Here is a 26,220-nt window from a genome sequence, read left to right on the forward strand (position 1 = left end):
CTTGTTTTGTAGCACTTTGGCCACATGTTTAGGATATTTATTTTGTACTCTACTGAATGTTACTGTATCGGTCATAAGCGAACATCGTAGTAATATCGATATTTTTCTCCAGATATTGTGGAAACGTATTGGCTTTTCAATTTGCCATGCTCAAGAAAATTATGCAATTGTATATCCGTGTACAACCTTAACTTCACAAGTCTTAGGCAAATGTCAGCCGTAAATGTTAACCTTAAATGTCACAAAAAGGTATTGTTTCCGACCAGTGGTGTGAAGTACTACTTTAGTTTCTGTACTTTACCATTTATATTGGACAACTCCTAAAGAAAAATGTACTTTCCACACCATACATTTTCCCTGACACCCAAAAGTACCCATTACATTTGGAATGTTAAGCATGACAAGAAAATGGTCCAATTCACCCATTTACCAAGAGAACGTCCCTGATCATTCCTGCTGCCTCTGATCGGGCAGACTCACTAAAGAGGTAGTAGGGATGTTCTCTTGTTAAGTGAATTGGACCATTTTCCCGGTCTAGCTAAGCATTTGAAATGTAACGAGTACTTTTGGGTGTCAGGGAAAAGTGATTATAAAGTAAATTTAGGAATGTAGTCAAACATCGTAAAGTACAGATAACCCCCCCCCCAACTGCTTTAAAGTATTTTTACACCACTGCTGTGTTTGTAAAGTATGTCTGAGTTTTAAGTGTGCCCATTGCTACCCATAAATAAAAATTAACACAAGGGTGCTGTTTGCTTAAGGAATATAAAATGATGTACACTTGCTACTTATGTATATTTAAAACTAAATACTTTTACTCTAGTATTTTACTGGTGACTCACCTGTCATTTTTTTATTAAAATGCATCGTTACAAGTAAAACTGGGTACTTTTTCCAATGAATATGACAGTTCTTCAAATGACCAAATATGAAAAACTCACCATCTAAAATACAAATTGAGTAAAATATCATTTCCATCAGCATGCAACTCAGTACTTTGTGTAGGTCAATCACTTTACTCAACCAGTTGTGGAACATCAGTTTCACCTTTGTGAGAATTCTGGATATTACAAATGTCTGCTTAAAAAAAAATGAACAGAAAATTAAAATCAAAACCAGTAAGAAAAGGGTATCACAACCTGAGAAAGGAACTAAAATATTACCTGGATAAAACATGGGAGAAATACATAAACATTACGCTACATATAGGCCTTCGCAATGTTTTGAATCAATGTCACTTATCAATTTCAGAACAGAATTAACTATTTGTAAATGCATCCTGTAAACAGTAGAAACACTAGTTGTAAAAAAACAAATGAAAGGGTACATGTAAAAAAACAATGCATGTCTATCAATTAGAAAAGCCTGTTATAACAATGTAATAGCATCGTCAATAGGAGAAAATGCTTGCCCAAGATGCTTCATGCATGCACCCTTTGCCGTGCCGATTTGCACACACATTAAAGGTGTGACTCCGATCAGCTTCAAAACAGATACATGATACACAAAGTACCCTAAAAGTATTCTGCTAAGAGAACTAAGGGGGACAAGACTGCACACTACTTTTATCACATCATTACTCAAACCAAGCTACTTAAAAAGAAAAGTGGGAAGGGAGGGAAAGACAGCCTGAGGACACGTAAATTAGGGAGGCATCTAAGCGCGCTCCCCACGGATACGACGGGCCAGTTGGATGTCTTTGGGCATGATGGTGACACGCTTGGCATGGATAGCACACAAGTTGGTGTCCTCAAACAGACCAACCAGGTAAGCCTCGCTGGCCTCCTGCAGACAAAAAAAAATACAAGTTCAATTCAGTTGATATGCATAAGCGTTAACTTGGTATGGGACAATGCCTTCTTCAAACATTTGGAGAGAGTACTGCCAGTAGGCCACCATTAAAGGGATACTTCAATATTTTGGTAATGAGGCCCTTTGTCCACTTCCCCAGAGTCAGATGAACTTGTGGATATATTTTTTGTCTGTCTCCAGTATGAAGGATGTTAGAGGTAGTTTTGCATGCCAATGCTAACTAGCATTAGCACAATGACAAATTCTATGTCATCTTCGAGCATGCTAGAAGATACCCATAGACTTGGAGTCATTGGGCTCGCTAGTTAGGTTGGTGAGCCAATGCAAACTAACTTTCTTCATACTGGACAGACATAAACATGCATCCATTTTAGACTCAGCGAAAGTAGAAAGGTCTTCATGGCCAAAATTCCTTAGTATCCCAAAAAGTGTACAAAATCTGATAGGTCTGGCTTTAGTGTCATTTGATGGGTGAACAAAAATCATAAACACACTGACCTGCAGGGCTCCAATGGCTGCACTCTGGAAACGCAGGTCAGTCTTGAAGTCCTGAGCGATTTCTCTTACCAAGCGCTGGAAGGGCAGCTTGCGGATCAGCAGCTCAGTGGACTTCTGGTACCGACGGATCTCACGCAGGGCCACCGTACCAGGCCTGGAGGGAAACAGTAATTAAGTAACACCACTGTGGTCCTTTACTTTATTTGCATCAAATTATTAAAGGAGAGAGCACGACACCAGGTGGGTCGAAGCCTGCATGTTCAGGCACTGCATTTTGTCCCGCCGTCACCTGTAGCGATGGGGCTTCTTGACCCCACCAGTAGAAGGGGCGCTCTTGCGGGCAGCTTTGGTGGCCAGCTGCTTACGTGGGGCTTTGCCTCCAGTAGATTTACGGGCTGTCTGCTTGGTACGGGCCATGGCTCCTACAAATCACCTGAATAAAGGGGAAATTGAGACAGGAACGTTAATGGAAGTAACAAAATAGCTATCAAATCCAGCGAAAAACCCATGTTAGTCTACTAAACACCACCAATTACACTACCAGCAAAAATAGTGTAATAAGATTATACTTTGGAAAACTAAACCATTACTTGTTTTAAATTTAGAAAAAATGTTTGCAAAAAATACATTAAGACACCTTTGTTGTCAATGACATTCAATTAAACTTGCTTTTATTCAATGATTAAGTTTGTTCCATCTAAGCAAGTCAGAACCCTAGAATTACACACCAAATGCATTGATGGACATGTTGTATTGTAATGGCTCTTAAGGGCAAATTAATTAAAATACAACTGAAAGTTGTCAGACAAGTAAATAGAAACTAACGGATTACATTTAGAAAGTAACCTATGACATCCTTTTTTTTTAAATCGTTATTTGTATATAACCCTCTGTGATTGTATCCAAGTCTGTGGCACAAGTCCGCAAAGATGTACATTAACTTCAGCAAATTACAGCGTAAAAGGTTTCATACAACTACCAATAGGGATTTGTTTAGTGATATAAGGGGTGGGATTTTCTTCCTTTTCCGCCAATGAGCAACGTCTTTCACCAAGTAGGTCCCCGCCTCTTACGCATTGAAGACTATGGCTGCTGTAACAGGAACGTATTAACGTGAAGGAAAATTCGAATGTGTTTAACAAGAAGGTGACAATTAAAACGACATTTAAAACGAGGACATTGTCGCTTTAAACTAAAACACATTGAAGGATTGTTCTAGACATCCTTAGGAATCTATTGAAAAACTTCTGTACTCAGAAAATTACTCAGAACCCGTGCATAACCGTGTCAAATTCGAAAGGAGTGCTTTGGTCTGTAGTTCCTACAAGCGGATAATAGCTTGCTTTTTCGGTTGTCTGGGTTGTGTTTTCCCTATGACTGCGGATTTACTTGCAAAAAGATAGTCTAAATAACAAAAAAGTTAAAATTTACAAATACACAATATTTGTAAAAAAATATTTCAAACGCGACACTTACCTTTGATACAACAGACAATGTTAAAAATATGAAACTCGTCTCGTGTCCTTATTTATTGCGTTGTTCACACAACAGAATGGAGTCCTATATTGGGTTAAAATGGCAGGTTACCCACAATGCATCTGCTGTGACAAGAGACCAACTTTTTTACACGATTATGAATTGACCAATTCAATCAATTATCAATCATCTTAAAAGCGTGATATACTCCATAATGAGATATGTTAGTGAAACGTCTGTTTACTGCATTGGCAGATATTGGTCATTTGACAAATTTACAAATTGATGACAATTATTGAAAGTGTTTTATGGGACTCAGATGATTCCACGTGAGTGCGCGAGACAAAATGGCTATAACTGCAAAATTAGCAATTACAGGATTTCTGTTACCTGTAGTTCTTCATGTAAGAATTCAAACAATTTAGATTACACTTCTTGGAAGGTTTGTGTATTGTGACAAACAATGCTTTAGTAAAAATTGTATTATATACACGTTTTAAATCACAAAAGTATTAAATGACCTATCAATAAAAAAAAATATTATCAATGTATACATTTGTATACATTTGGGCCTACAAATATCTTATTTCCAGGGGTGTTCATTTTTTTCTTACGCAAGTCCTCCTCAAGGTGGCCATAGGGGTCCATCAGCTCGTGCTGAACCTCAACAGAGGAAGAACATACGTCATCAGCATCGTCTTCAGATGATCCAGCATGGCGGCGGTCAAGAGACTGAAACGCGTGGCAGCGGCGCAGCCAGGATTCATGTCCTTTAAATCGTCGGCCAGTTCAGATGACTTGGGCAGTGGCCAGAGAAAGCGTGTGAATAAGAATAAGAAAAAGAATTGGAACAAACACAGTGATATTCAAGATGTTGAAGAGTTTTTGGATGACGTGAGACTTCAGGAAAGAGCTACAGGGTGAGCAGCATGTGTTAGCCAATACCTGCTTGCATTATAGCTAACTACAGTGGCTATCTAGCTAGGTGTATTACTTGCTGTACCAATAAGCGATTATTTAGTAGGTATTGCGACATTATCAAACCACTGTGTGATTACGCTAACTAGTTTTGCATATCAATCCAAGTCCACTTGGAAAAAATGGAAACACCACTAGCAATGCTAATATACACGTTGGGTTGTTTATTCTAGCTAGTTATGCTTTATTTTATTTTTTTACCATTTCCTTCCTACATTCCTATCTATAATCAGTGGTGGAAAAAGTCACCCAGTAAAATACCACTTGGGTAAAAGTCCAAAAGAATTTGGTTTTAAATATACTTAACGTTAAGTATCAAAAGTAAATTAAATTGTTATAATGTACTTAAGTATCAAAAGTAGAAGTATAAATCATTTCAAATTCCTTAGATTAAGCAAACCAGACGGCATAAAAAAATTGACACAATTTACAAACGAAGCATTTGTGTTTAGTGAGTCTGCCAGATCAGATGCAGTAGGGATGACCAGGGATGTTCTCTGTTTAGTGAGTCTGCCAGATCAGATGCAGTAGAGATGACCAGGGATGTTCTCTTGGTAAGTGTGTGAATTGGACAAGTTTCCTGTCAAAATGTAACGAGTACTTTTGGGTTTCAGGGAAAAATGTATGGACTAAAAAGTACATTATTTTCTTAAGGAATGTAGTAAAGTAAAAGTTGGCATAAATATATAAATAGTAAAGTACAGATACCCTGAAAAACTACTTAAGTACTTTAAAATATTTTTACTTAAGTAGTGTACACCACGGGCTATAATCACCCAGACTTGAGCAATACACCTAAACTGAATTGTTTCTTGACCGGTTTACTCATTTATGATTAGGCTGCTTTTATGTACTTAGCTAGCTAACATTAATGCTCATATTTACAGTTTAACACATGCTGTATACCCAAATTGTATTTGTTTCAAAATATGAAGTTATTAATTTACTTGTCTAAACCTTCTTTCTTTTTTTTAACAGAGGACTGATATCTGAGAAGCCAGATGCTAGTCTCTTCTTTGTGGACATCGGAGAGCAGAGAAAATATGTCCAGCCAGGTAAGTAATACCACTGTTTACAATAAATACATTTTCTGCTTCAGTTTTGTAAATGTTTAGTGTCAAATCACTGATGTTTTCTGTGTCTGATGCCAGAAGTCCAAGAGGGAAAGAAGGGGAAGAAGTCAAAGTTGCGGCCCTTGAGGATAGACCTAATCCTGCAGCATGACTCTCTCGTCCATCCACCTAAAGAGTGAGTTTCTGACCATGGCCCGCTCACCCCCGTTATCCTCCCCCTTACCCGGAGATCAAATCAAATCAAATTTTATTAGTCACATACACATGGTTAGCAGATGTTAATGCGAGTGTAGCGAAATGCTTGTGCTTCTAGTTCCGACAATGCAGTAATAACCAACAAGTAATCTAACCTAACAATTCCACAACTACTACCTTACACACACACACAAGTGTAAAGGGATAAAGAATATGTACATAAAGATATATGAATGAGTGGTGGTACAGAACGGCATGGCAGATGCAGTAGATGGTATAGAGTACGGTATATACATATGAGATGAGTACTGTAGGGTATGTAAACATAAAGTGGCATAGTTTAAAGTGGCTAGTGGTACATGTATTACATAAAGATGGCAAGATGCAGTAGATGATATAGAGTACAGTATATACATATGAGATGGGTAATGTAGGGTATGTAAACATTATATTAAGTGGCATTGTTTAAAGTGGCTAGTGGTACATTTTTACATAATTTCCATCAATTCCCATTTTTAAAGTGGCTGGAGTTGAGTCAGTATGTTGGCAGCGGCCGCTAAATGTTAGTGGTGGCTGTTTAACAGTCTGATGGCCTTGAGATAGAAGCTGTTTTTCAGTCTCTCGGTCCCTGCTTTGATGCACCTGTACTGACCTCGCCTTCTGGATGATAGCGGGGTGAACAGGCAGTGGCTTGGGTGGTTGTTGTCCTTGATGATCTTTATGGCCTTCCTGTGACATCGGGTGGTGTAGGTGTCCTGGAGGGCAGGTAGTTTGCCCCTGGTGATGCGTTCTGCAGACCTCACTACCCTCTGGAGAGCCTTACGGTTGTGGGCGGAGCAGTTGCCGTACCAGGCGGTGATACAGCCCGACAGGATGCTCTCGATTGTGCATCTGTAGAAGTTTGTGAGTGCTTTTGGTGACAAGCCGAATTTCTTCAGCCTCCTGAGGTTGAAGAGGCGCTGCTGCGCCTTCTTCACAACGCTGTCTGTGTGGGTGGACCAATTCAGTTTGTCCGTGATGTGTACACCGAGGAACTTAAAACTTTCCACCTTCTCCACTACTGACCCGTCGATGTGGATAGGGGGGTGCTCCCTCTGCTGTTTCCTGAAGTCCACAATCATCTCCGGAGATGGGCTAGTCAAGTTGTGCAAGGCACAATGTCCCTCGGTGAACCCATCCTTGTGCTCACAGTATTTCCTCTGGAATGTGAAGACAATCATGGAACTTAGGGAGCTGTTGTGTGAACAGTCTTCTGGCAACTGAGGGCAACATGCTGTGCTGCTTACCCTCTCCGGGGTCGTATGTACTAGAAATGAAACAGAAACTCACGGAGGGACTACCTGAACTTACTTTTGTTCTCTGTTGCGAAAGGTGTTCCTACTGTTTGCACTAACTAATACAACCCAGATTTGCCTCCACTTTGTAAACTGAAGCCATGCAGCAAGGCTATATTTTGAAAAGTACACAAGTGTACTTAGGTTAGCTTATTCCTCATCCTCGTAATAAACTGTGATTGTGCACTGAAGTCTTCCTTTTCTTGAGGACACTACTTAAAATTCAGTTCCCCCTCTCCCCCAGTGTTCTGGCCCACCAGCAACCGAATGCAAAGAAACTCCGCCGCATTGCAGAGAATGCAGAGAAATTGGCGGCCATGGGTGTGTTACCACGGAGACAGAAACGGCTCTTGAACCGCAGACCGGCAATTACAACGTCAAAATCAAAAACGGCGGCCAACAACTTCCCAGACAGACCCTATTATGATCTGTGGGGAGGTGATGGTAAGTTTGACTATTCAAAATGCTAAATTATTTCAAATAAATCCTGGAGTGCTTTTGTCAGTGTTTGTGACCATCTTTTCTACATATTGCAGCCAAAGAGACAGCTGATCCTTACTACCTTGAGCAAACAGGGAAGAAGCGTGTGAAGGTGAGAAGAATACTGCATTGTCACTGCCTGAAAGTTTATAGTTTCTCAGTATTGTATGTGCTGTATAGTGAAGAGGGATACTTAGGCAAATGGGAGCGTTTGTATATTTAGTGTCTGACCATGAGGTGTTTAACACTGTTTTGTTCACTCTTAGCGACCAGAGAAGCTCAACTCGAAGCCCTCTGTTCTCCCGGCAGTGGAGGTCATAGCCCCCGGAGGCTCCTACAATCCAGACTTCTTCTCCCATCAGGTAACTTACTACACTTAACAGTGATTAAAACCCAAACCTTCCATCCTGTTTCTTTCTAGAGTTCGACCGAATATTATTTTTCAATACCGATACCGATTATTGGAGGACCAAAAAAAGCCGATACCGATTAATCAGACGATTTTTATTTATTCGTAATAATGACAATTACAACAATACTGAATGAACACTTATTTTAACTTAATATTAATACATCAATAAAATCAATTTAGCCTCAAATAAATAATGAAACATGTTCAATTTGGTTTAAATAATGCAAAAACAAAGTGTTGGAGAAAAAAGTGCAATATGTGCCATGTAAAAAAGCTAACATTTAAGTTCCTTGCTCAGAACATGAGAACATATGAAAACTGGTGGTTCCTTTTAACATGAGTCTTCAATATTCCCAGGTAAGACGTTTTAGGTTGTAGTAATTATAGAACTATTTCTCTCTCTACCACTTGTATTTCATATACCTTTGACTATTGGCTGTTCTTATAGGCACTTTAGTATTGCCAGTGTAACAGTATAGCTTCCGTCCCTCTCCTCGCCCCTACCTGGGCTCGAACCAGGAACACATCGATAACAGCCACCCTCGAAGCATCGTTACCCATCGCTCCACAAAAGGCGCGGCCCTTGCAGAGCAAGGGGAACAACTACTCCAAGTCTCAGAGCGAGTGACGTTTGAAACGCTATTAGTGCGCACCCCGCTAACTAGCTAGCCATTTCACATCAGTTACACCAGCCTAATCTCGGGAGTTGATAGGCTTGAAGTCATAAACAGCTCAATGCTTGAAGCACAGCGAAGAGCTGCTGGCAAATGCACAAAAGTGCTGTTTGAATGAATGCTTACGAGCCTGCTGCTGCCTACCATCGCTCAGTCAGACTGCTCTATCAAATCATAGACTTAATTATAACATAATAACACACAGAAATATGAGCCTTTGGTCATTAATATGGTAGAATCCGGAAACTATCATTTTTGAAAACAAAACGTTTATTCTTTCAGTGAAATACAGAACCGTTCCATATTTTATCTAACGGATGGCATCCCTAAGTCTAAATATTGCTGTTACATTGTACAACCCAAAAAATGTGTCATAATTATGTACAAATCTGGCAAATTATTTACGGTCTTTGTTAGGAATAAATGGACTTCACACAGTTCGCAACGAGCCTGGCGGCCCAAACTGCTGCTTATACCCAGACTGCTTGCACGGAAAACAAGAGAAGTGACACAATTTCCCTAGTTATAAGAAATTCATGTTAGCAGGCAATATTAACTAAATATGCAGGTTTAAAAATATATACTTGTGTATTGATTTTAAAGAAAGGCATTTCTTGTTTATGGTTCGGTACACATTGGTGCAACGACAGTGCTTTTTTCGCGAATGCGCTTGTTTCGCGAATGCGCTTGTTAAATCATCACCCGTTTGGCGAAGTAGGCTGTGATTCGATGAGAAATTAACAGGCACCGCATCGATTATATGCAATGCAGGACACGCTAGATAAACTAGTAATATCATCAACCATGTGTAGTTAACTAGTGATTGTTAAGATTGCTTATTTTTTATAAGTTAAGTTTAATGCTAGCTAGCAACTTACCTTGGCTTCTTGCTGCCCTCGCGTAACAGGTAGTCAGCCTGCCACGCAGGCTCCTCATGGAGTGCAATGTAAGGCAGAAACGAATCCCCGAGCTGACAAGGTAAAAATCTGTCGTTATGCCCCTGAACAAGTCCGTTAACCCACCGTTCCTAGGCCGTCATTGAAAATAAGAATGTGTTCTTATCTGACTTGCCTAGTTAAATAAAGGTGTAAAAAAACGGCCACAATCGGCGTCCAAAAATACCGATTACTGATTGTTATGAAACCTTGAAGTCGGCCCTAATTAATCGGCCATTCCGATTAATTGGTCGACCTCTAGTTCGTTCATCAATGTTTCTGCTCCCTTGGTGTGTGTGTGTGGTGTTCTGTCTTCATGTTGAGTAATGCTGTGGTTGATGTATTGAAGTGCTGACCTTTCTCCCAGGCCTTGTTACTAGAGGCCCATGAGGTGGAGGTGAAGAGGGAGAAAGCGGAGCTGAGAATAGAGAGACAGCTGGCTGTCAACCAAGAGGATACCGCCACTGAGGTACAACAACAGTACACCCATCCCCCCGCCTCTCAACTGTTCATCGTTTCACAATTCAGACCTGTATGTGGTCTGTCCAGCTCAATTTTGCCTGACCTTCCTCGCTGTTTCTCTGCAGGAGACAGTCTTCCAGGAACAAGTGGAAGGGCTAGTGGAAGAGGAGGAAGATGAAGATGAGGAGGAAGAGGATGTTTCTATTCGTGGCGGCTTGCAGCAGGAGAAAAAGACAGAGAAAGAAAGGAGGCGAGAGAGAGCCAACAAGATAAAGGTACGCGAGACTACAAAGCCTTTTTCCCCTAATGTGCACTAGTCTTTCCCCTCCATGTGCTAGCTTAGCATCTGACCAACAGTGTCTCTCTCGCTGTGCAGTCGCAACAGAAGCAGGCAGCAAGGGCGTTCACTGACAAGAAGCAGCAGCTCTTCCAGCTGCGCTCCATCCAGGCGACCCTGAAGAGGCGGGAGCAGCAGACTAGAGAGAGGGTGGCCCAGCGCAAGGCCAACCAAGAGGCAGAGAAGTCCATGCCTCGACGTCTCGGCAGACTCAAGTCAGTACCTCCACAGGGCTGCCACTGTTATCTGCTATCTTGGTTATTTATTACAATTTTATACCTAGAGCGAGATGCAACAGTTCCCCCATTTTGCAAAGCAGATCAAGTAAAATGCATCATAGAATGAACTGTAAGTAGCCCTAGACATTTCTGTAATAATGGGCTCCAGAAGAGCCTATACCCCATTCCAAACCAAATAATTTAGCCTTATTTCTATAGTGCTGCTTTCCCCTAAGTGTGAGTTGCGTCTGTGCTGTTTTGTCTATGGTCTCCATACTCTGTCTGAACTTGTCCCCCACATATCTCCCCAGGTTCCAGGCTCAGGATCTAGAGGTCCAGCTAAGTGATGAGATTCCTGGATCCCTGCGGACACTCAAGGTTTGACAGACTGTATCCCTATCACATTCTACAATACAATCATACTCGGCTGACCTTTGAACCCATGTACATATACACTACAGTTCAAAAGTTTGGAGTCACTTAGAAATGTCCTTGTTTTTGAAACAAAAGCCCTTTTCTTTTTTTTGTCCATTAAAATAACATCAAATTGATCAGAAATACAGTGTAGACATTGTTAACCTCTCTAGGGTATGTGGGACGGTAGCGTCCCACCTCGTCAACAGCCAGTGAAACTGCAGGGCGCCAAATTCAAAACAACAGAAATCCCATAATTTTAAATTCCTCAAACATATAAGTATTTTACACCATTTTAAAGCTACACCTGTTGTAAATCCAGCCAAACAGTTCGATTTCAAAAAGGTTTTACGGCGAAAGCACACCAAACGATTATGTTAGGTATGAGCCAAGTCACAGAAAAAGACAGCCATTTTTCCAGCTAAAGAGAGCAGTAACAAAAAGCAGAAATAGAGATAAAATTAATCGCTAACCTTTGATAATCTTCATCAGATGACACTCATAGGACTTCATGTTACACAATACATGTATTTTTTTCCCGCGGTAAAGTTCATATTTATATCTAAAAAATCTGAGTTTAGGCAAGACACTACTGTATCACTTGGCAAAAAGCCTGAGAAAATGCAGAGCGACAAATTAAAATTAATTACTATAAAATCAAACTTTCATTAAATCACACATGAAATATACCAAATTAAAGCTACACTGGTTGTGAATCCAGCCAACATGTCAGAATTCAAATAGGCTTTTCAGCGAAAGCATACAATGCTATTATCTGAAACAAAAGAGAGAAAACATTTAAACCCTGCAGGCACGACACAAAACGCACAAATAAAAAATATAATTCATGCCTTACCTTTGACGAGCTTCTGTTGTTGGCACTCCAATATGTCCCGTAAACGTCACACATGATCCTTTTGTTCGATTTAATTCTGTCGATATATATATATCCAAAATGTCAATTTATTTGGCGCGTTTGATCCAGAAAAACAACGGTTCCAACTTGCTCAAACGTGACGGCAAAATATCTCCAAGGTTACCTGTAAACGTTGCAAAGGTTCTATCACAGAGAGAGTTCTAAACGTTCTATCCATATGTACTAATAATATGCATATCTTATCTTGAAAATCGACCAGCCTCAGAATTCCCACTTCCTGTTTGGATTTTTTCTGGTTTTTGCCTGCCATATGAGTTCTGTTATACTCACAGATATCATTCAAACAGTTTTAGACACTTCAGTGTGTTTTCTATCCAATAGTATTAATAATATGCATATATTAGCATCTGGGACAGAGTAGGAGGCAGTTCACTCTGGGCCCGCTATTCATCCAAAGTGAAAATGCTGCCCCCTATCCCTAAAAAGTTAACACAGCTGAAATCGCTTGACCTGATTTAAAGAAGCAATAAAACCGGCCTTTAGACTAGTTGAGTATCTGGAGCATCAGCATTTGTGGGTTCGATTACAGGCTCAAAATGGCCAGAAACAAAGACCTTTTGAAACTCGTCAGTCTATTCTTGTGTACGAGATCTTCCGCTTCTTGGCAATTTCTCGCATGGAATAGCCTTCATTTCTCAGAACAAGAATAAACTGACGAGTTTCCGAAGAAAGTATTCAACAGTTTTCAGCTGTGCTAACGTCATTGCAAAAGGGTTTTCTAAACAATTAGCTAATCCAAGTTTCTCATTTTAAAAGGCTAACACAACGTGCCATTGGAACAAAGGAGTGGTGGTTGTTGATAATGGGCCTATATAGATATTCCATAAAAAATCAGCCATTTCCAGCTACAATAGTCATTTACAACATTAACAATGTCTACACTGTATTTCTGATCAATTTGATGTTATTTTAATGGACAAAAATGTGCTTTTTTCCAAAACAAGGACATTTCTAAGTGACCCCAAACTTTTGAACGATAGCGTATGTGGAACTGAAATGCTGAAAAGTTTCAGGATAGCAATGTAATTCCCTTCAATAATGTCTCACGTTGACCCCTGTTTTGGCGCACGGTCCTTCATCAGAGCACTCATTATTTATTTGGGTTTACTGACATGTACTAACATGTTTCCCTTCACATGTAATTATGTGTCCTGCAGCCAGAGGGCAGTGTCCTCAAGGACCGCTTCAAGAGTATGCAGAAGAGGAACATGATTGAGCCCAGAGAACGAGCCAAGTAAGTTATTCTCCCTTTAAAAACAAACAGCATCTCATGTCAGAAATGTATTTGCCTATAATGGATATTGAACAGTGATGTCATATACATAGTGGTCTGTATGTCTAACTTTCATAGTAGAACTTTCTAGATTTGTGTTTATTGTTTATTTCCAGGGAGTTATACTACAAAGCAGGATCAATGCGTTAGCCAGTGAACTTGCCTAAATATTGTGAATTACCTTTTTTAGAAAGCTGAGCTTGAAATGGGAATGGTCTGACTCAAACCCATCTTTGACTTTCTTAATGAACCAGAAACTCAATAGTTATTTTTGCTTGTTTATCAAAGTTAGCTGGGTAACTAGTGCTCCCCCCCGTTGGTTCAGTCAGCTTGAGCATGACTGTGTCCAGTGATGATCCCATCCTTGCGCTCACAGTATTTCCTCGGAAATGTGAAGACAATCATGGAACTCAGGGAGCTGTTGTGTAAACAGCCTCCTGGGAACTGAGGGCAACATGCTGCTTCCCCTCCACATCACCTTTTTGTTTTTCTTGTACATGAGAATAGTCTTTGATGTGAAGCCGTTGACGTGCTTTAGAATGGACAGTGTTTGAATGTGCGCTCCGCCTCCCACAGGTTCAAGAGGAGACACAAGGTGAAGTATGTTGAGAAGAGGGCCTTCAAGGAGATCACCTAGAGACCAAGCCAACCTATGGAACTGTTCACGACTGTGACGTCACTAACAACACAGCGGCACCCACCATTGAGTGACAGCCAGCCAGAGAGCTACTGTTTGCCCCATCAATTGTCATCAATCAACTCAGCCCATTTTTTGTCATTGATGGATTTGCCACCTTTTTAAATCTGTTGGAAAATATTGAAGTCCCCACATCTTGTTACATTTGCCGTGCCTTGATATTTTCACACATCTATATACAACACGAACCAGCCCAACCCAGGTAGTGCTATACAGATTCAGTCAGTTCTAATGCATTTTGAGGTCGAATGGGTTCATTGGCAGGATATTTAAATCCTCTGTGTCTGTCAACATCAGTTGGGAACGTTAAAGGCTTCAGAAGGGTGCTCTCCCGTCTCCCTCCCAGTTGGTAATCTTTTCTTTTGCTCTTGTCAAACCAAGATTAATGCCCTCGTTAGAAGGGGTGGATGCCTGAGTGAATACGCAAAGCAATTAATGACAGACTAACGTTTAAAACCGCGTGTCAAGAGTTGGACTTGTGTGCGTTCTGTCACTTACATCTGTTATTGTGTACAAAATCCCTGTTTTTGCCATAATCTGACTTGATTTCAGTAAAGCAAGTTAATTATTGACATTGTTTTTACTGACTTTTATTTAAATGCCTCATTGCATTTGTAGTAACAATAAAAGAAAGCCTATTTAATCCCATTGGTCACAATAGTGTGGAGAGGGATGTGTACTTTACAGGCTCTGGAGACATTAGCTGTATTAATCAATAAATAAGTAATGCATTATTAAGGTGTCTAGTATGATTTCTCAATGGTCTAAACCACAAGCATAAATCTCCAAGGTTTCCTTTTACAGATGAATTTGTCACCAGTCTGTATTACACTACTTAAAATACCAATACATTTAAATTGTGTTTTTTTTTTTTTTAAGGGTCTAGTTTACATGTCTTAATTTTCCATACATTGTATCCATGATGCTCGTGATATATGGAAAAAATCTTAGTCAGTTTTGACCTCTGGAATATAGTGGCTCAAATTTATACAGTGCCCTTGGATATTTTTCCAAATTTTATTGTGTTTCGTAGTGGGATTAATTGTTTTTATTGTACTTTTGTCAACACATAATTCTGTCAAAGTGGATGAAATGCACACAAAAAAAAGAATGAAATAAAACTACCTTGATTAGATAAGTATTTGCCCCCTTCAGGCAATACATGTTGGAAACACCTTTGGCAGCGATTACAGCAAAGAGTCTTTTTGGGTGAGTCTCTTAAGAGCTTTCCACACCTGTATTGTGCAATATTTGACCACTATTTTCAAAATTCTAGATCCAAATGTTCAAGTCTTGGTAAGCAACTAAGGTGTAGATTTGTGTTGTAGGTGGTTGACGTACTGAAAGGTGAATTCATCTCCCAGTGTCTCGTGTGAAGCAGAGTTTCCTCTATGATTTTGCCTGTGCTTAGCTCCACATCCTGTTTCTTTTCATCCTGAAAAACTCCCCAGTCTTTGGCAATGTCATGTACACCCATACCATGATGCAGCCACCACCATGTTTGAAAATGAGGCAGTTACTCTGTGTGGATTTGCCCCAAACATGAGGCTTTGCATTTAGGCCAAAAAGTGTATTCCTTTGCTCAGTTTTTGTTGCAGTATTACTTTAGTGCCTTGTTGCCTACATATGCATATTTGGTATATTTGTGTTCTTTTCACTCTGTCATGTAGGTCATTATTGTGGAGTCACTACAATGTTGATCCATCCTCAGTTTTCTCCCATCACAGCCATTGAACTCTGGTAGCTCTTTTAATATCACCAATGGCCTCATGGTGACATCCTTAAGCAGTTTCCTTCCTGTCTTGAAGCTCAGTTCAGAAGGACGACTGCATCTTTGATGTGTCTGGGTGGTTTAATCCATCCTCCACAGCATAATTATTAACTTGACCATGCTTAAAGAGATATTCAATGTCTTATTTGTTATTGTTACCCGTCTACCAATCAGTCTTTATGAGGCTGCCAAAAAGCGCCCTGGTCTGTACTTGAATCTGTGCTTGAAATGTAATGCTTGACTGAGGGACCTTACATATGTAAGTATGGGGAACAGAGGAAAGTGTTAGTCATTCAAAAATCATGTGAACCCTTATTATTTCAAACAGCGAGTCCATTTAACTTACACAACATCTCATTCTAAAATCATGGGCATTAATATGGGGTTGGGGAGCTGAGGGGGACACGGTGTGGGGGTAACCCTTAATTACCCCTGGCCGGGCGGTATGGACATCTATCCCGCTGCCCTGTGGGTGTCTGGAGCGTGGACAAAGCTGCTTATCCCTTAATCGGGGTGCAAATGTAATCTTTTACCTAAAGAGTGGCCCACCGCCTGCCTCTGATCCCGCACCGCAAATCCTCGGGCCTGCCAGCCAGGCACCATCTAGTGCCCACATTACCCTGCCCCTACCCACGGTGTAGTTACCCTCAACACACGGATGGCTCTGAGACTGTGCCCACAGTAAACCTTACCTATGGTATAGCCGTCGACAGCAATGGCACTAAAAAGGCACATTTCTATTTCACAATGCAATGGACAATAATGTTCTCGTTTAATCTATTCTGGCAATGCTACCAGCCATCTTGGTGTTCAATTTGGTTCACCATGACCGTCAGTCATTTTGAGTGTTCAGATTTAGGTATGTTTGAGAGCGATGGTTTTCATGTTTTTCTCCTATTCTCCCTCACCTCACGTGCGAGCCGTTGATGGAGCCAGATTGCCTTAGCATGAGGTAGATGACTATGGTGCGTCGTGAGTGGAGTCGTGCGGTACACATTATGAACGCTCTCACTGTTCACCTGCATCACTTCATTATAGTGTGTCTCACGGCTCCCCGAGCACATCGGTGTGCTGAGCCAGCAACCATCAGTCTCCTCACCTATAGTCCTATATACCGGTCTTTAAGCTGTCCTTTCTCCTATCTCAAAGACACATGAATAGTCAAGGTGAGTGGTGAATACCTCAGCCCCTCCCCTACCGACTGCACTGATACTGACCATAACTCACTTGCTCATGACTATGTACTACTATAACTCACTTGACATGACTATGTCAAAGACCCCTCTCTTGGGAGGTATTTCTAATCTTCACCTGAACCTCACAGTGGATGCTTCCTTGAATGTGAGACGATGGGTAGCATAGTGATATGAACTGTGTACATACAGTAGCTTACAAGTCAGATCCCACGTCTGTATTCACCAGGGAGGATAAGGGTCTGGATCCTTGTGACTGCTCTCCATGAGTCCTCCCAGTCTGGCGTCTGTGCTGGTGTCCAGCTGATGATACACAGACACACTAGTATATACACCTTGTAAAGGCCTCCACATTCCACTCCCATTGACGCCGTGGCTGTGTGATGTAATTTCCTGCTTAGAAAGGGTTTTGCATGAAGAGAGAGAGAGCATCATCTGGTCTAGGTCCAAAGTCACTGCAGAATTAGACTTTTTCCACGTTTCTCCAATTTCAAATATAGAAATTGCAAGCTGCTTCAAAAGTCAAATCTCTTTGTTAAAACTTGTCTCTCTTTAATTCCAACACATGCACACACGCGCACTCACGCACGCATGCTCACACACACACCTTCAGTCTTGCTCTGCTCTCTCCTTCCCTTGGCTGTGGGTAGAAAGAGAGAGGGGGGGTCATCTGTATGTTTGCATTTCCACCAGAGACTTAGCAAGTGTTTGTGCATTTGAGGGTGACCATAACAGTCTTCAACATCCCCCAACACCATGCCAGTGCCAATAAACACAGTTGTCAATGTGAATGCTCTGTGTACACACAAAAGGTGAGGAGAGGTAGAAAAGGGGAAAAGAGGTAGACCAGTCACGCCAGTAGGTGCGGAAAATGGAGGAATGGAGGAAAAGCAAGGCAGGATGAGAGTGATAAAGGAAAATGGTTTGTGTGTCGGTTGTGTTGTAATTGGAGTGGAACAGTGAGAGATGAGAGAGAAGGGGATAAACAGAGCAAAGGATGGAGGGATGAGCAGAGCGATGATTCCTCTCTCTAATCTTCTGGACACACGCACGAGCCGAGTGCCTGCAGGCAAAGAGCGAGAGAGTAAGAGAAAGAGAGAGAGAGAGAGAAAGAGAGAGAGTGAGAGAGAGTAAGAGAGAGAGAGTGAGAGAGGGGGAGTGGGCAGGTGGAGAAGGTGGAGACAGAGAGTGTCAAACTGTGAGGGGAAACTAGATGAAGGCAGAGAAGCAGCAGAGGGAGGGAGAAGAAGAAGAGCTATCATTCCTCTAGCACGCTGAGAGAAACCAGTGAGGAGCTTTCCTTATGAGCACCAGCGAAGCAGAAATTCACTCTTGCTCTCTGCCAGAGTGAGAGGGGGAGAGCGAGAGAGTAAACGAGAGAGAGAGAGAGAGGGACACTACTCCACCGCTGACGGTGTGAACACAACGAGGAGAGAGGGAGAGAGAGGCAGAGAAGCACAAGACTAGCCATAGGGAAGGAGAGAGACAGGACGGAGGAGAGACAGAGTGGAGGGAGGGAAGAGGAGGATGAGGGAGGAGTGGAGAGAGAAGACAGACGCTGATCTTTGACTGTTGAGGACCGTGTGAGCGTGAAGGAGTGTGCTTGTGAGACTGGGTGCGATGGATCACTGTTCCTGAACACTGTAAGTCTCAGTGCATGGCAGGGCATTTAGAGTGTGTGAGTTTGGTTTCATTGTGTTGGGTGGTGTTTTATCAGACATAGCACAGTGGCTGAGGGATTACGACAGCTGGGGAGAGAGTGTGAGACCCATCTATGTGTGTTGTGGTAGCGAGCAGGGGCAGCTGTATGTGTGTTTGTGTGAAAGAAGCAGGGCAGCTGGAGACAGAGATTGGTAGAGAGGCCAGGTACACCTAGAGGGCAGGTTCACAGAGAGAGAGAACCCACGTGAGGACAGAACAAGTGAAAACAGGGATACCAACTCTGCCACCGGATACAGAGCTTGTATGTGTGCGTCTGCACAGCGGCATACAGAGAAGCACCGGTCCAGTCATCTCAGGTCAGCGCAGCGGGGGTCCAGTCATCTCAGGTCAGCGCAGCGGGGGTCCAGGGATATCCATCAGGCAGCTATGGGGACCCAGTGAGCTGTAGTAGAGGACACCCTCGGCCCCCAGTCCCACCCAGCAGCAGCGCTCTCTCTTCCCCTCCGGTGGGTAGACACACGTGGGACTAGGGCACCTCAAAGCCCAGAGTGAGGGCCAACAGCGCGGTTCCTGTACCCAGAGGAGTAACCACGGCCATCATGGGGGAGTGGACCATCCTGGAGCGCCTCCTGGAGGCTGCCGTCCAGCAGCATTCCACCATGATCGGAAGGTAAGCAGCATACTGATATCTAGAGCAGAGGTATTCAAATCTGAGCCTACAGGTCCAGAGTACTGCCGGTTGTGTTCTACCTGATAATTAATTGCACGCACCTGGTGTCCCAGGTCATTATCAGTCCCTGGTTAGTGGGAAAGAATGAAAATCAGTGTGGAACTGGCTTCAAAGTCCAGATTTTAATTTGCCTGATCTAGAGGTTAAATTACATGACATTCAAAAGCTTTACTGTCCCATTCAATTTGTCTTTGGTTTCCATTCCGAAGGCTCAATCGCAAAACACAATGGCTATAACATTAAAAGAAAACAAAAATAAAATAAAACATTACATTACCATTTTAAATGGGCAGATTGATAGTCAATGTCTCTGGTGTTGGCTGCAAAGGGCACTATCCGCTATTGGTTTTGATGGGGATGATGCTAGGTATTGGATAAGGGGCTTATTGCGAGGATATTCTCTTCTGTATGGTCAGTTTGAGGCTCTCAATGGAGCTTCCCCTCTGCGTGTCATCTCTATGTGTTGCAAATATGGTCTGATTGATTCTGTGGCTTCCTGTCCAAAGTGGCTGATCAGAAGCTGAGAGGCTTTGTTTAAATCCTGTCGACAAAGTGATGGGATGATGATGGGAGGGTGGGAATGGAGGGGGGAGAACGAGGGGGATGAGAGATGCCATTGGTCAGAGGGGCTTCAGCTATCAGAGTTTAGAACAGCACAAGGATGCAGAGACCTCGTTTGACTTTCATCCAGTCCATTCCTCTCACTTTCTCCTCTCTCTCTCTCCTCTCGTTCTCTCTTTCTCTCACTCTCACACTCTTTCTCTCTCTCTCTCACTCTTTCTCTCTCTCACACACACACACACACACACACACACACACACACACACACACACACACACACACACACACACACACACACACACACACACACACACACACACACACACACACACTCTCTCTCTCTCTCTCGCTCCTTGCTCTCTTACACTTTCTCTTTCTCTCTTACTCTTTGATAGAGTGTGATGTTCTATGTGTGGTAGTCGTCAGAGCTTGTTTTCTCAGAGCTGCATGCAGCAGGAAGTGGTCTCCTTTGCTATGGTGTTTAGTCCTCTGGGAAGTCACTACAGAAGGCTGTAGGGTTGGTTGTGTCCTCATTATGGGCATTGTGGTCACTGGTCCTCCCTGACATCTGCATAAAGATAAATGAATACTCCAAGACTGCCGTAGAAAGTGTTCTCATTTGGCTTGCCTATCCACACCTTCCTAATATTAAGTTGCACCTGCCCCTTTTGCCCTCAGAACAGCCTCAATTCATCGGGGCAGGGAATCTGTGTCGACTTTCGACAAGGTGTCGAAAGTGTTCCACAGGGATGCTGGTCCATTGTTGACTCCAATGCTTCCCACAGTTGTGTCAAGTTGGCTGGATTTCCTTCGGGTGGTGGACCATTCTAGATACACACGGAAAAATGTTGAGCGTGAAAAACCCAGTAGCGTTGCAGTTCTTGACACAAACCTACCATACCTCATTCAAAGGCACTAACGTCTTCTGTCTTACCCCATTCACCCTCTGAATGGAAAACATGCACAATCCATGTCTCAATTGTCTCAAAGCTTAAAAAGCCTTCTTTAACCTGTCTCCTCCCCTTCCTCTACACTGATTGAAGTGGACATCAATAAGGGATCATAGCTTTCACCTGGATTCAGCTGGCAAGTCTATGTCATGGAAAGAGCAGGTATTCCTAATGTTTTGTACCCTCATTGCACTACTTTTGAACAGAGCCCTATGGACCATGGTCATGAGTAGGATACTATAAAGGGAATAGGGTGTCATATGGGATGTACATGTTGTTACTGAGTAAAGATACATCTCATTCATATCTAGATTTGGAGTTATTATATCATTATATTACATATGTGTTCTGAATTATATCACAAATGAATTGTGAGGGTCTTATGTCATTGGTTGTCCTAATGCAGTGGAGGCTTAAAAGTGAAACTGCCGCCCAGCGAGGTACAAAAAAAAGTGTCAGTCATTCTCATCAGAAAACCATGTCTTGACAAATCCACTGTAAACCTAGAGAGAGAGAGAGAGAGAGAGAGAGAGAGAGAGAGAGAGAGAGAGAGAGTGACAGAGAGAGAGAGAGAGAGAGAGACAGAGAGAGAGAGAGAGACAGGGAGAGAGAGAGAGACAGACAGAGAGAGAGCGAGAGAGAGAGAGAGAGAGAGAGAGAGAGAGAGAGACAGAGAGAGAGAGAGAGAGACAGAGAGAGACAGAGAGAGAGAGAGACAGAGAGAGAGAGACAGAGAGAGAGAGAGAGAGAGATTAAAACCAACATCTAATATCTACTGTAGGCTACTTCATAATACAGTACTGGGCCCTATAGCTGGTGGTCCATAATTTGTCATACAAGATACTTTGAGTGTATAAATTACATTATCAGCTATTCAGCACATTCATTATAGGGTGACGCATTGTTTGAAGGGTACCTACATAAGGACTTCATAACACATTCATAACCCATACATAACACTATCATAATCAGTGTCCATCGCTATGTATAAATTAATGTTCCTCCAGGACTAGCACTATAGAATTAGAGTGTAATATGTGTAGTGCCTGACCCCTGGCTGCCTGACCCCTGGCTTCCCCAGATGTGTACTTCCATTAGGAGTCAGACCAGTCAGCCTGTATCTGGTAGCAGTAGTGGTGCTATGAATGATCACGCCTCCCCTACTCATTCATGATCCACACTGATCATCTGAATTAGTCACCCACGCTAGAAGGAGTGAGAGCAGAGTGTTATTCACACTCTAACAGACAGAGGCAGGCGCCATCGCTTTAGTCTGCAGAGGCCGGTTACAGTCATAGAAATACAATTACTAGAACGGTAATCCCCTTTTCAAGTAATTGTTCTGATATCCCCATTCTAGTGTCTTTTCTAGTAGTTATATTTATATGGTTACAGAACCAGTGTAAGGACTGTCCTCTCTCTCTCTCTCTCTCTCTCTCTCTCTCTCTGACAATTGTATTAAAGGGTAAGATGGTAATAGGAACTTCAGCAAGAGGGCTTATTGGAGTTAGAGTTAAAGCAATTGTCTGTACTGTTCCGTAGCCGACTCATTTTGTCATGTTTACTTTTCATCCATTGCTACACTCTTAGAAAAAAATTGCTATCTAGAACCTAAAAGAGTTCATCACCTGTCCCCAAAGGAGAACCCTTTGAAGAACCCTTTTTGATTCTAGGTCATACCCTTTTGGTTCCAGGTAGAACCTTTTTGGGTTCCATGTAGAACCCTTTCCACAGAGTTCTACTTGAAACTAGAAAGGGTTCTCCTATAGGGAAAACTTAAGAACCCCTTGGAACCCTTTTTTCTAAGATTGTACTGTAAGTGGCTGGCATGTAAGCTGGCAATTGCCTTCACTATTGTTCAGTCGCGGTAGAGAGCGATGGCTCTCCATGACATGACACCTGACCTTGGCATCATCGCTGTTTAGAAACATTGTGGAAACTGGAAATCCCCCTGAGCACAAGTCTCTGATTGGTCCTCTATTGTGGTTTGGGGCTCTTCATTGGTCACTGTCTGAAGATGTGAGGAAATAAGGAAGGAAGCATCATGGCTCCCTTATTCTCCCTGGTGATGCCACTGTGCATTCCCTCGGGACGACACGAAAACAAACTGGCTGCTTTTCAACACAAATCACATTAATTGCATTAGTATTAGCACACACAGATGTGCTTGTGTACATTTGCAGAAGAGATGCCACATTCCTTTCCCAAGACAGTGTGTGTGTGTGTGTGTGTGTGTGTGTGTGTGTGTGTGTGTGTGTGTGTGTGTGTGTGTGTGTGTGTGTGTGTGTGTGTGTGTGTGTGTGTGTGTGTGTGTGTGTGTGTGTGTGTGTGTGTGTGTGTGTGTGTGTGTGTGTGTGTGCGTGCGTGCGTGCGTGTGTGTGTGCGTGTGCGCGCATATGATTTATCAGACGTTGTCCACTTATAAATACAATTCCTGGCTGAGATCAGATAGGGGCTTCCTTCCATTGATATGCAGGCTGGAGAGGGAGAGAGCATGACTGAACACTGGCCACACACCAGGGTTTCTATTGGAACCAACCTCTAATCTCGACACTGATACCCATTGTTGGAAGGAAGATCCTCAAAACAGGCAGAGATCATAATGTCTTGGCCATAACCCAGCTTCATGACTGAGGAGCGCTATGCACAGCTGGTGGAAAACATTGTAGACAGCAACTGACAAGGGGAGTAGGAGTTGGTAAAACATATTGTTTTGAGTTAGATCAAATTATTATTAGATCAAATTGGATTCACTTATTATTTTGAGTTGGGTTAGACTTGGATAGAGGAGTAGGAAATGGAACATGTGAGGGAACCCATGCGAGGGAACCCATGCGAGGGAACCCATGCGAGAGAACCCATGCTCCAGTCAGTTTAAACCTGGTGGAAACCATGTGGTTGGACACCAATCAGTATGACATTCTTACCTGATGGATTTGTTGTAGTTATTTATTAATCATAGTAGCGCTGAAACAACCAGACCAAACTATGGCTTCCAGAAACAGGGTCTACCATACTTACCATAGGTAGAGGAGCTAGCCTCAATGGCATGGCATTCTCTGTGCCTTGCCTCAGGGCAATGTGATTGGGCATTAGAGATAGCATAATACAGTACACACTGTTTGTGTGCTTTTGCTGCGTGGGCAGCTTTGGGTTAGAAGGGCAGCATATGTGTGTGAGCAAAGGATTGGGGGTCTTTGTTGGTATATGAATGTATTGTGTGTTATTTTAGATGTGTGTTTGTGTCAGTGTGCACATGGCTGTGTGTGTGTGTGTGTTTTATGTGTGTGCACCATGTTCTCTTCCTGTACTGTCACTCAGCATGGTTTCTAAGCAGGCTCTCTGAAATCAATATGCATCTGTGTCACCGATGAGGAAGGGGAAGAGGACTAGACCCCCTGTGCTTCAAACATGCACAAATACACTGCTCAAAAAAATAAAGGGAACACTTAAACAACACAATGTAACTCCAAGTCAATCACACTTCTGTGAAATCAAACTGTCCACTTAGGAAGCAACACTGATTGACAATAAATTTCACATGCTGTTGTGCAAATGGAATAGACAAAAGGTGGAAATTATAGGCAATTAGCAAGACACCCCCAAAAAGGAGTGATTCTGCAGGTGGTGACCACAGACAACTTCTCAGTTCCTATGCTTCCTGGCTGATGTTTTGGTCACTTTTGAATGCTGGCGGTGCTCTCACTCTAGTGGTAGCATGAGACGGAGTCTACAACCCACACAAGTGGCTCAGGTAGTGCAGTTCATCCAGGATGGCACATCAATGCGAACTGTGGCAAAAAGGTTTGCTGTGTCTGTCAGCGTAGTGTCCAGAGCATGGAGGCGCTACCAGGAGACAGGCCAGTACATCAGGAGACGTGGAGGAGGCCGTAGGAGGGCAAGAACCCAGCAGCAGGACCGCTACCTCCGCCTTTGTGCAAGGAGGTGCACTGCCAGAGCCCTGCAAAATGACCTCCAGTAGGCCACAAATGTGCATGTGTCTGCTCAAACGGTCAGAAACAGACTCCATGAGGGTGGTATGAGGGCCCGACGTCCACAGGTGGGGGTTGTGCTTACAGCCCAGCACCGTGCAGGACGTTTGGCATTTGCCAGAGAACACCAAGATTGGCAAATTCGCCACTGGCGCCCTGTGCTCTTCACAGATGAAAGCAGGTTCACACTGAGCACATGAGCACATGTGACAGAAGTGACAGAGTCTGGAGACGCCGTGGAGAATGTTCTGCTGCCTGCAACATCCTCTAGCATGACCGGTTTGGCGGTGGGTCAGTCATGGTGTGGGGTGGCATTTCTTTGTGGGGCCGCACAGCCCTCCATGTGCTCGCCAGAGGTAGCCTGACTGCCATTAGGTACCGAGATGAGATCCTCAGACCCCTTGTGAGACCATATGCTGACACATGCACATTTGTGGCCTGCTGGAGGTCATTTTGCAGGGCTCTGGCAGTGCACCTCCTTGCACAAAGGCGGAGGTAGCGGTCCTGCTGCTGGGTTCTTGCCCTCCTACGGCCTCCTCCACGTCTCCTGATGTACTGGCCTGTCTCCTGGTAGCGCCTCCATGCTCTGGACACTACGCTGACAGACACAGCAAACCTTTTTGCCACAGCTCGCATTGATGTGCCATCCTGGATAAACTGCACTACCTGAGCCACTTGTGTGGGTTGTAGACTCCGTCTCATGCTACCACTAGAGTGAGAGCACCGCCAGCATTCAAAAGTGACCAAAACATCAGCCAGGAAGCATAGGAACTGAGAAGTTGTCTGTGGTCACCACCTGCAGAATCACTCCTTTTTTGGGGGTGTCTTGCTAATTGCCTATAATTTCCACCTTTTGTCTATTCCATTTGCACAACAGCATGTGAAATTTATTGTCAATCAGTGTTGCTTCCTAAGTGGACAGTTTGATTTCATAGAAGTGTGATTGACTTGGAGTTACATTGTGTTGTTTAAGTGTTCCCTTTATTTTTTTGAGCAGTGTACATCTACAGTGTATAGTAGACATGAATCAGTGTATAAACACACAAACACATAGCTTATACTAAAGTACAGGTCATCTAAACATGTCTCAGTGCGGTCATTTGAGTTGGATAAACATAATTTTTTGAGTTGGATAAACATAATTTTTTTAGTTGGA

The 26,220-nt window shown here is 42.7% G+C and overlaps 3 protein-coding genes across 3 annotated transcripts in view; 2 read left to right on the top strand and 1 right to left on the bottom strand.

Annotated features, from left to right (window-relative positions):
• Window positions 1-825: 825 nt before the first annotated feature.
• LOC139547862 (histone H3.3A) lies at window positions 826-3,923 on the bottom strand. Its single transcript, XM_071357001.1, has 4 exons — window positions 3,787-3,923; window positions 2,600-2,743; window positions 2,311-2,464; window positions 826-1,785 (listed from the first exon to the last, which is right to left on the bottom strand). The coding sequence occupies exons 2-4, from the start codon at window positions 2,725-2,727 to the stop codon at window positions 1,657-1,659; spliced, it is 411 nt and encodes a 136-aa protein (XP_071213102.1). The 5' UTR covers window positions 2,728-2,743; window positions 3,787-3,923; the 3' UTR covers window positions 826-1,656.
• LOC139547861 (ribosome biogenesis protein NOP53-like) lies at window positions 3,382-14,939 on the top strand. The gene is made up of 13 exons (XM_071357000.1): window positions 3,382-3,456; window positions 4,406-4,706; window positions 5,743-5,819; window positions 5,916-6,012; window positions 7,611-7,810; window positions 7,903-7,958; window positions 8,113-8,208; window positions 10,235-10,336; window positions 10,455-10,604; window positions 10,706-10,881; window positions 11,196-11,262; window positions 13,393-13,469; window positions 14,085-14,939. Exons 2-13 carry the CDS (start codon window positions 4,501-4,503, stop codon window positions 14,143-14,145), a joined length of 1,365 nt encoding a protein of 454 aa, XP_071213101.1. The 5' UTR covers window positions 3,382-3,456; window positions 4,406-4,500; the 3' UTR covers window positions 14,146-14,939.
• Window positions 14,940-18,187: 3,248 nt separating this feature from the next.
• Window positions 18,188-26,220, top strand: part of LOC139547865 (gap junction delta-2 protein) — a 46,043-nt gene continuing 38,010 nt past the window's right edge. Inside the window, exon 1 of the mRNA XM_071357004.1 lies at window positions 18,188-19,501. Within this exon, the coding sequence (XP_071213105.1) occupies window positions 19,431-19,501 (71 nt within the window). The 5' untranslated portion in view covers window positions 18,188-19,430. The remainder of the gene's footprint in view (window positions 19,502-26,220) is intronic.

This window comes from Salvelinus alpinus, chromosome 21, assembly GCF_045679555.1.
Source record: "Salvelinus alpinus chromosome 21, SLU_Salpinus.1, whole genome shotgun sequence".
Taxonomy (NCBI): Eukaryota; Metazoa; Chordata; class Actinopteri; order Salmoniformes; family Salmonidae; genus Salvelinus; species Salvelinus alpinus.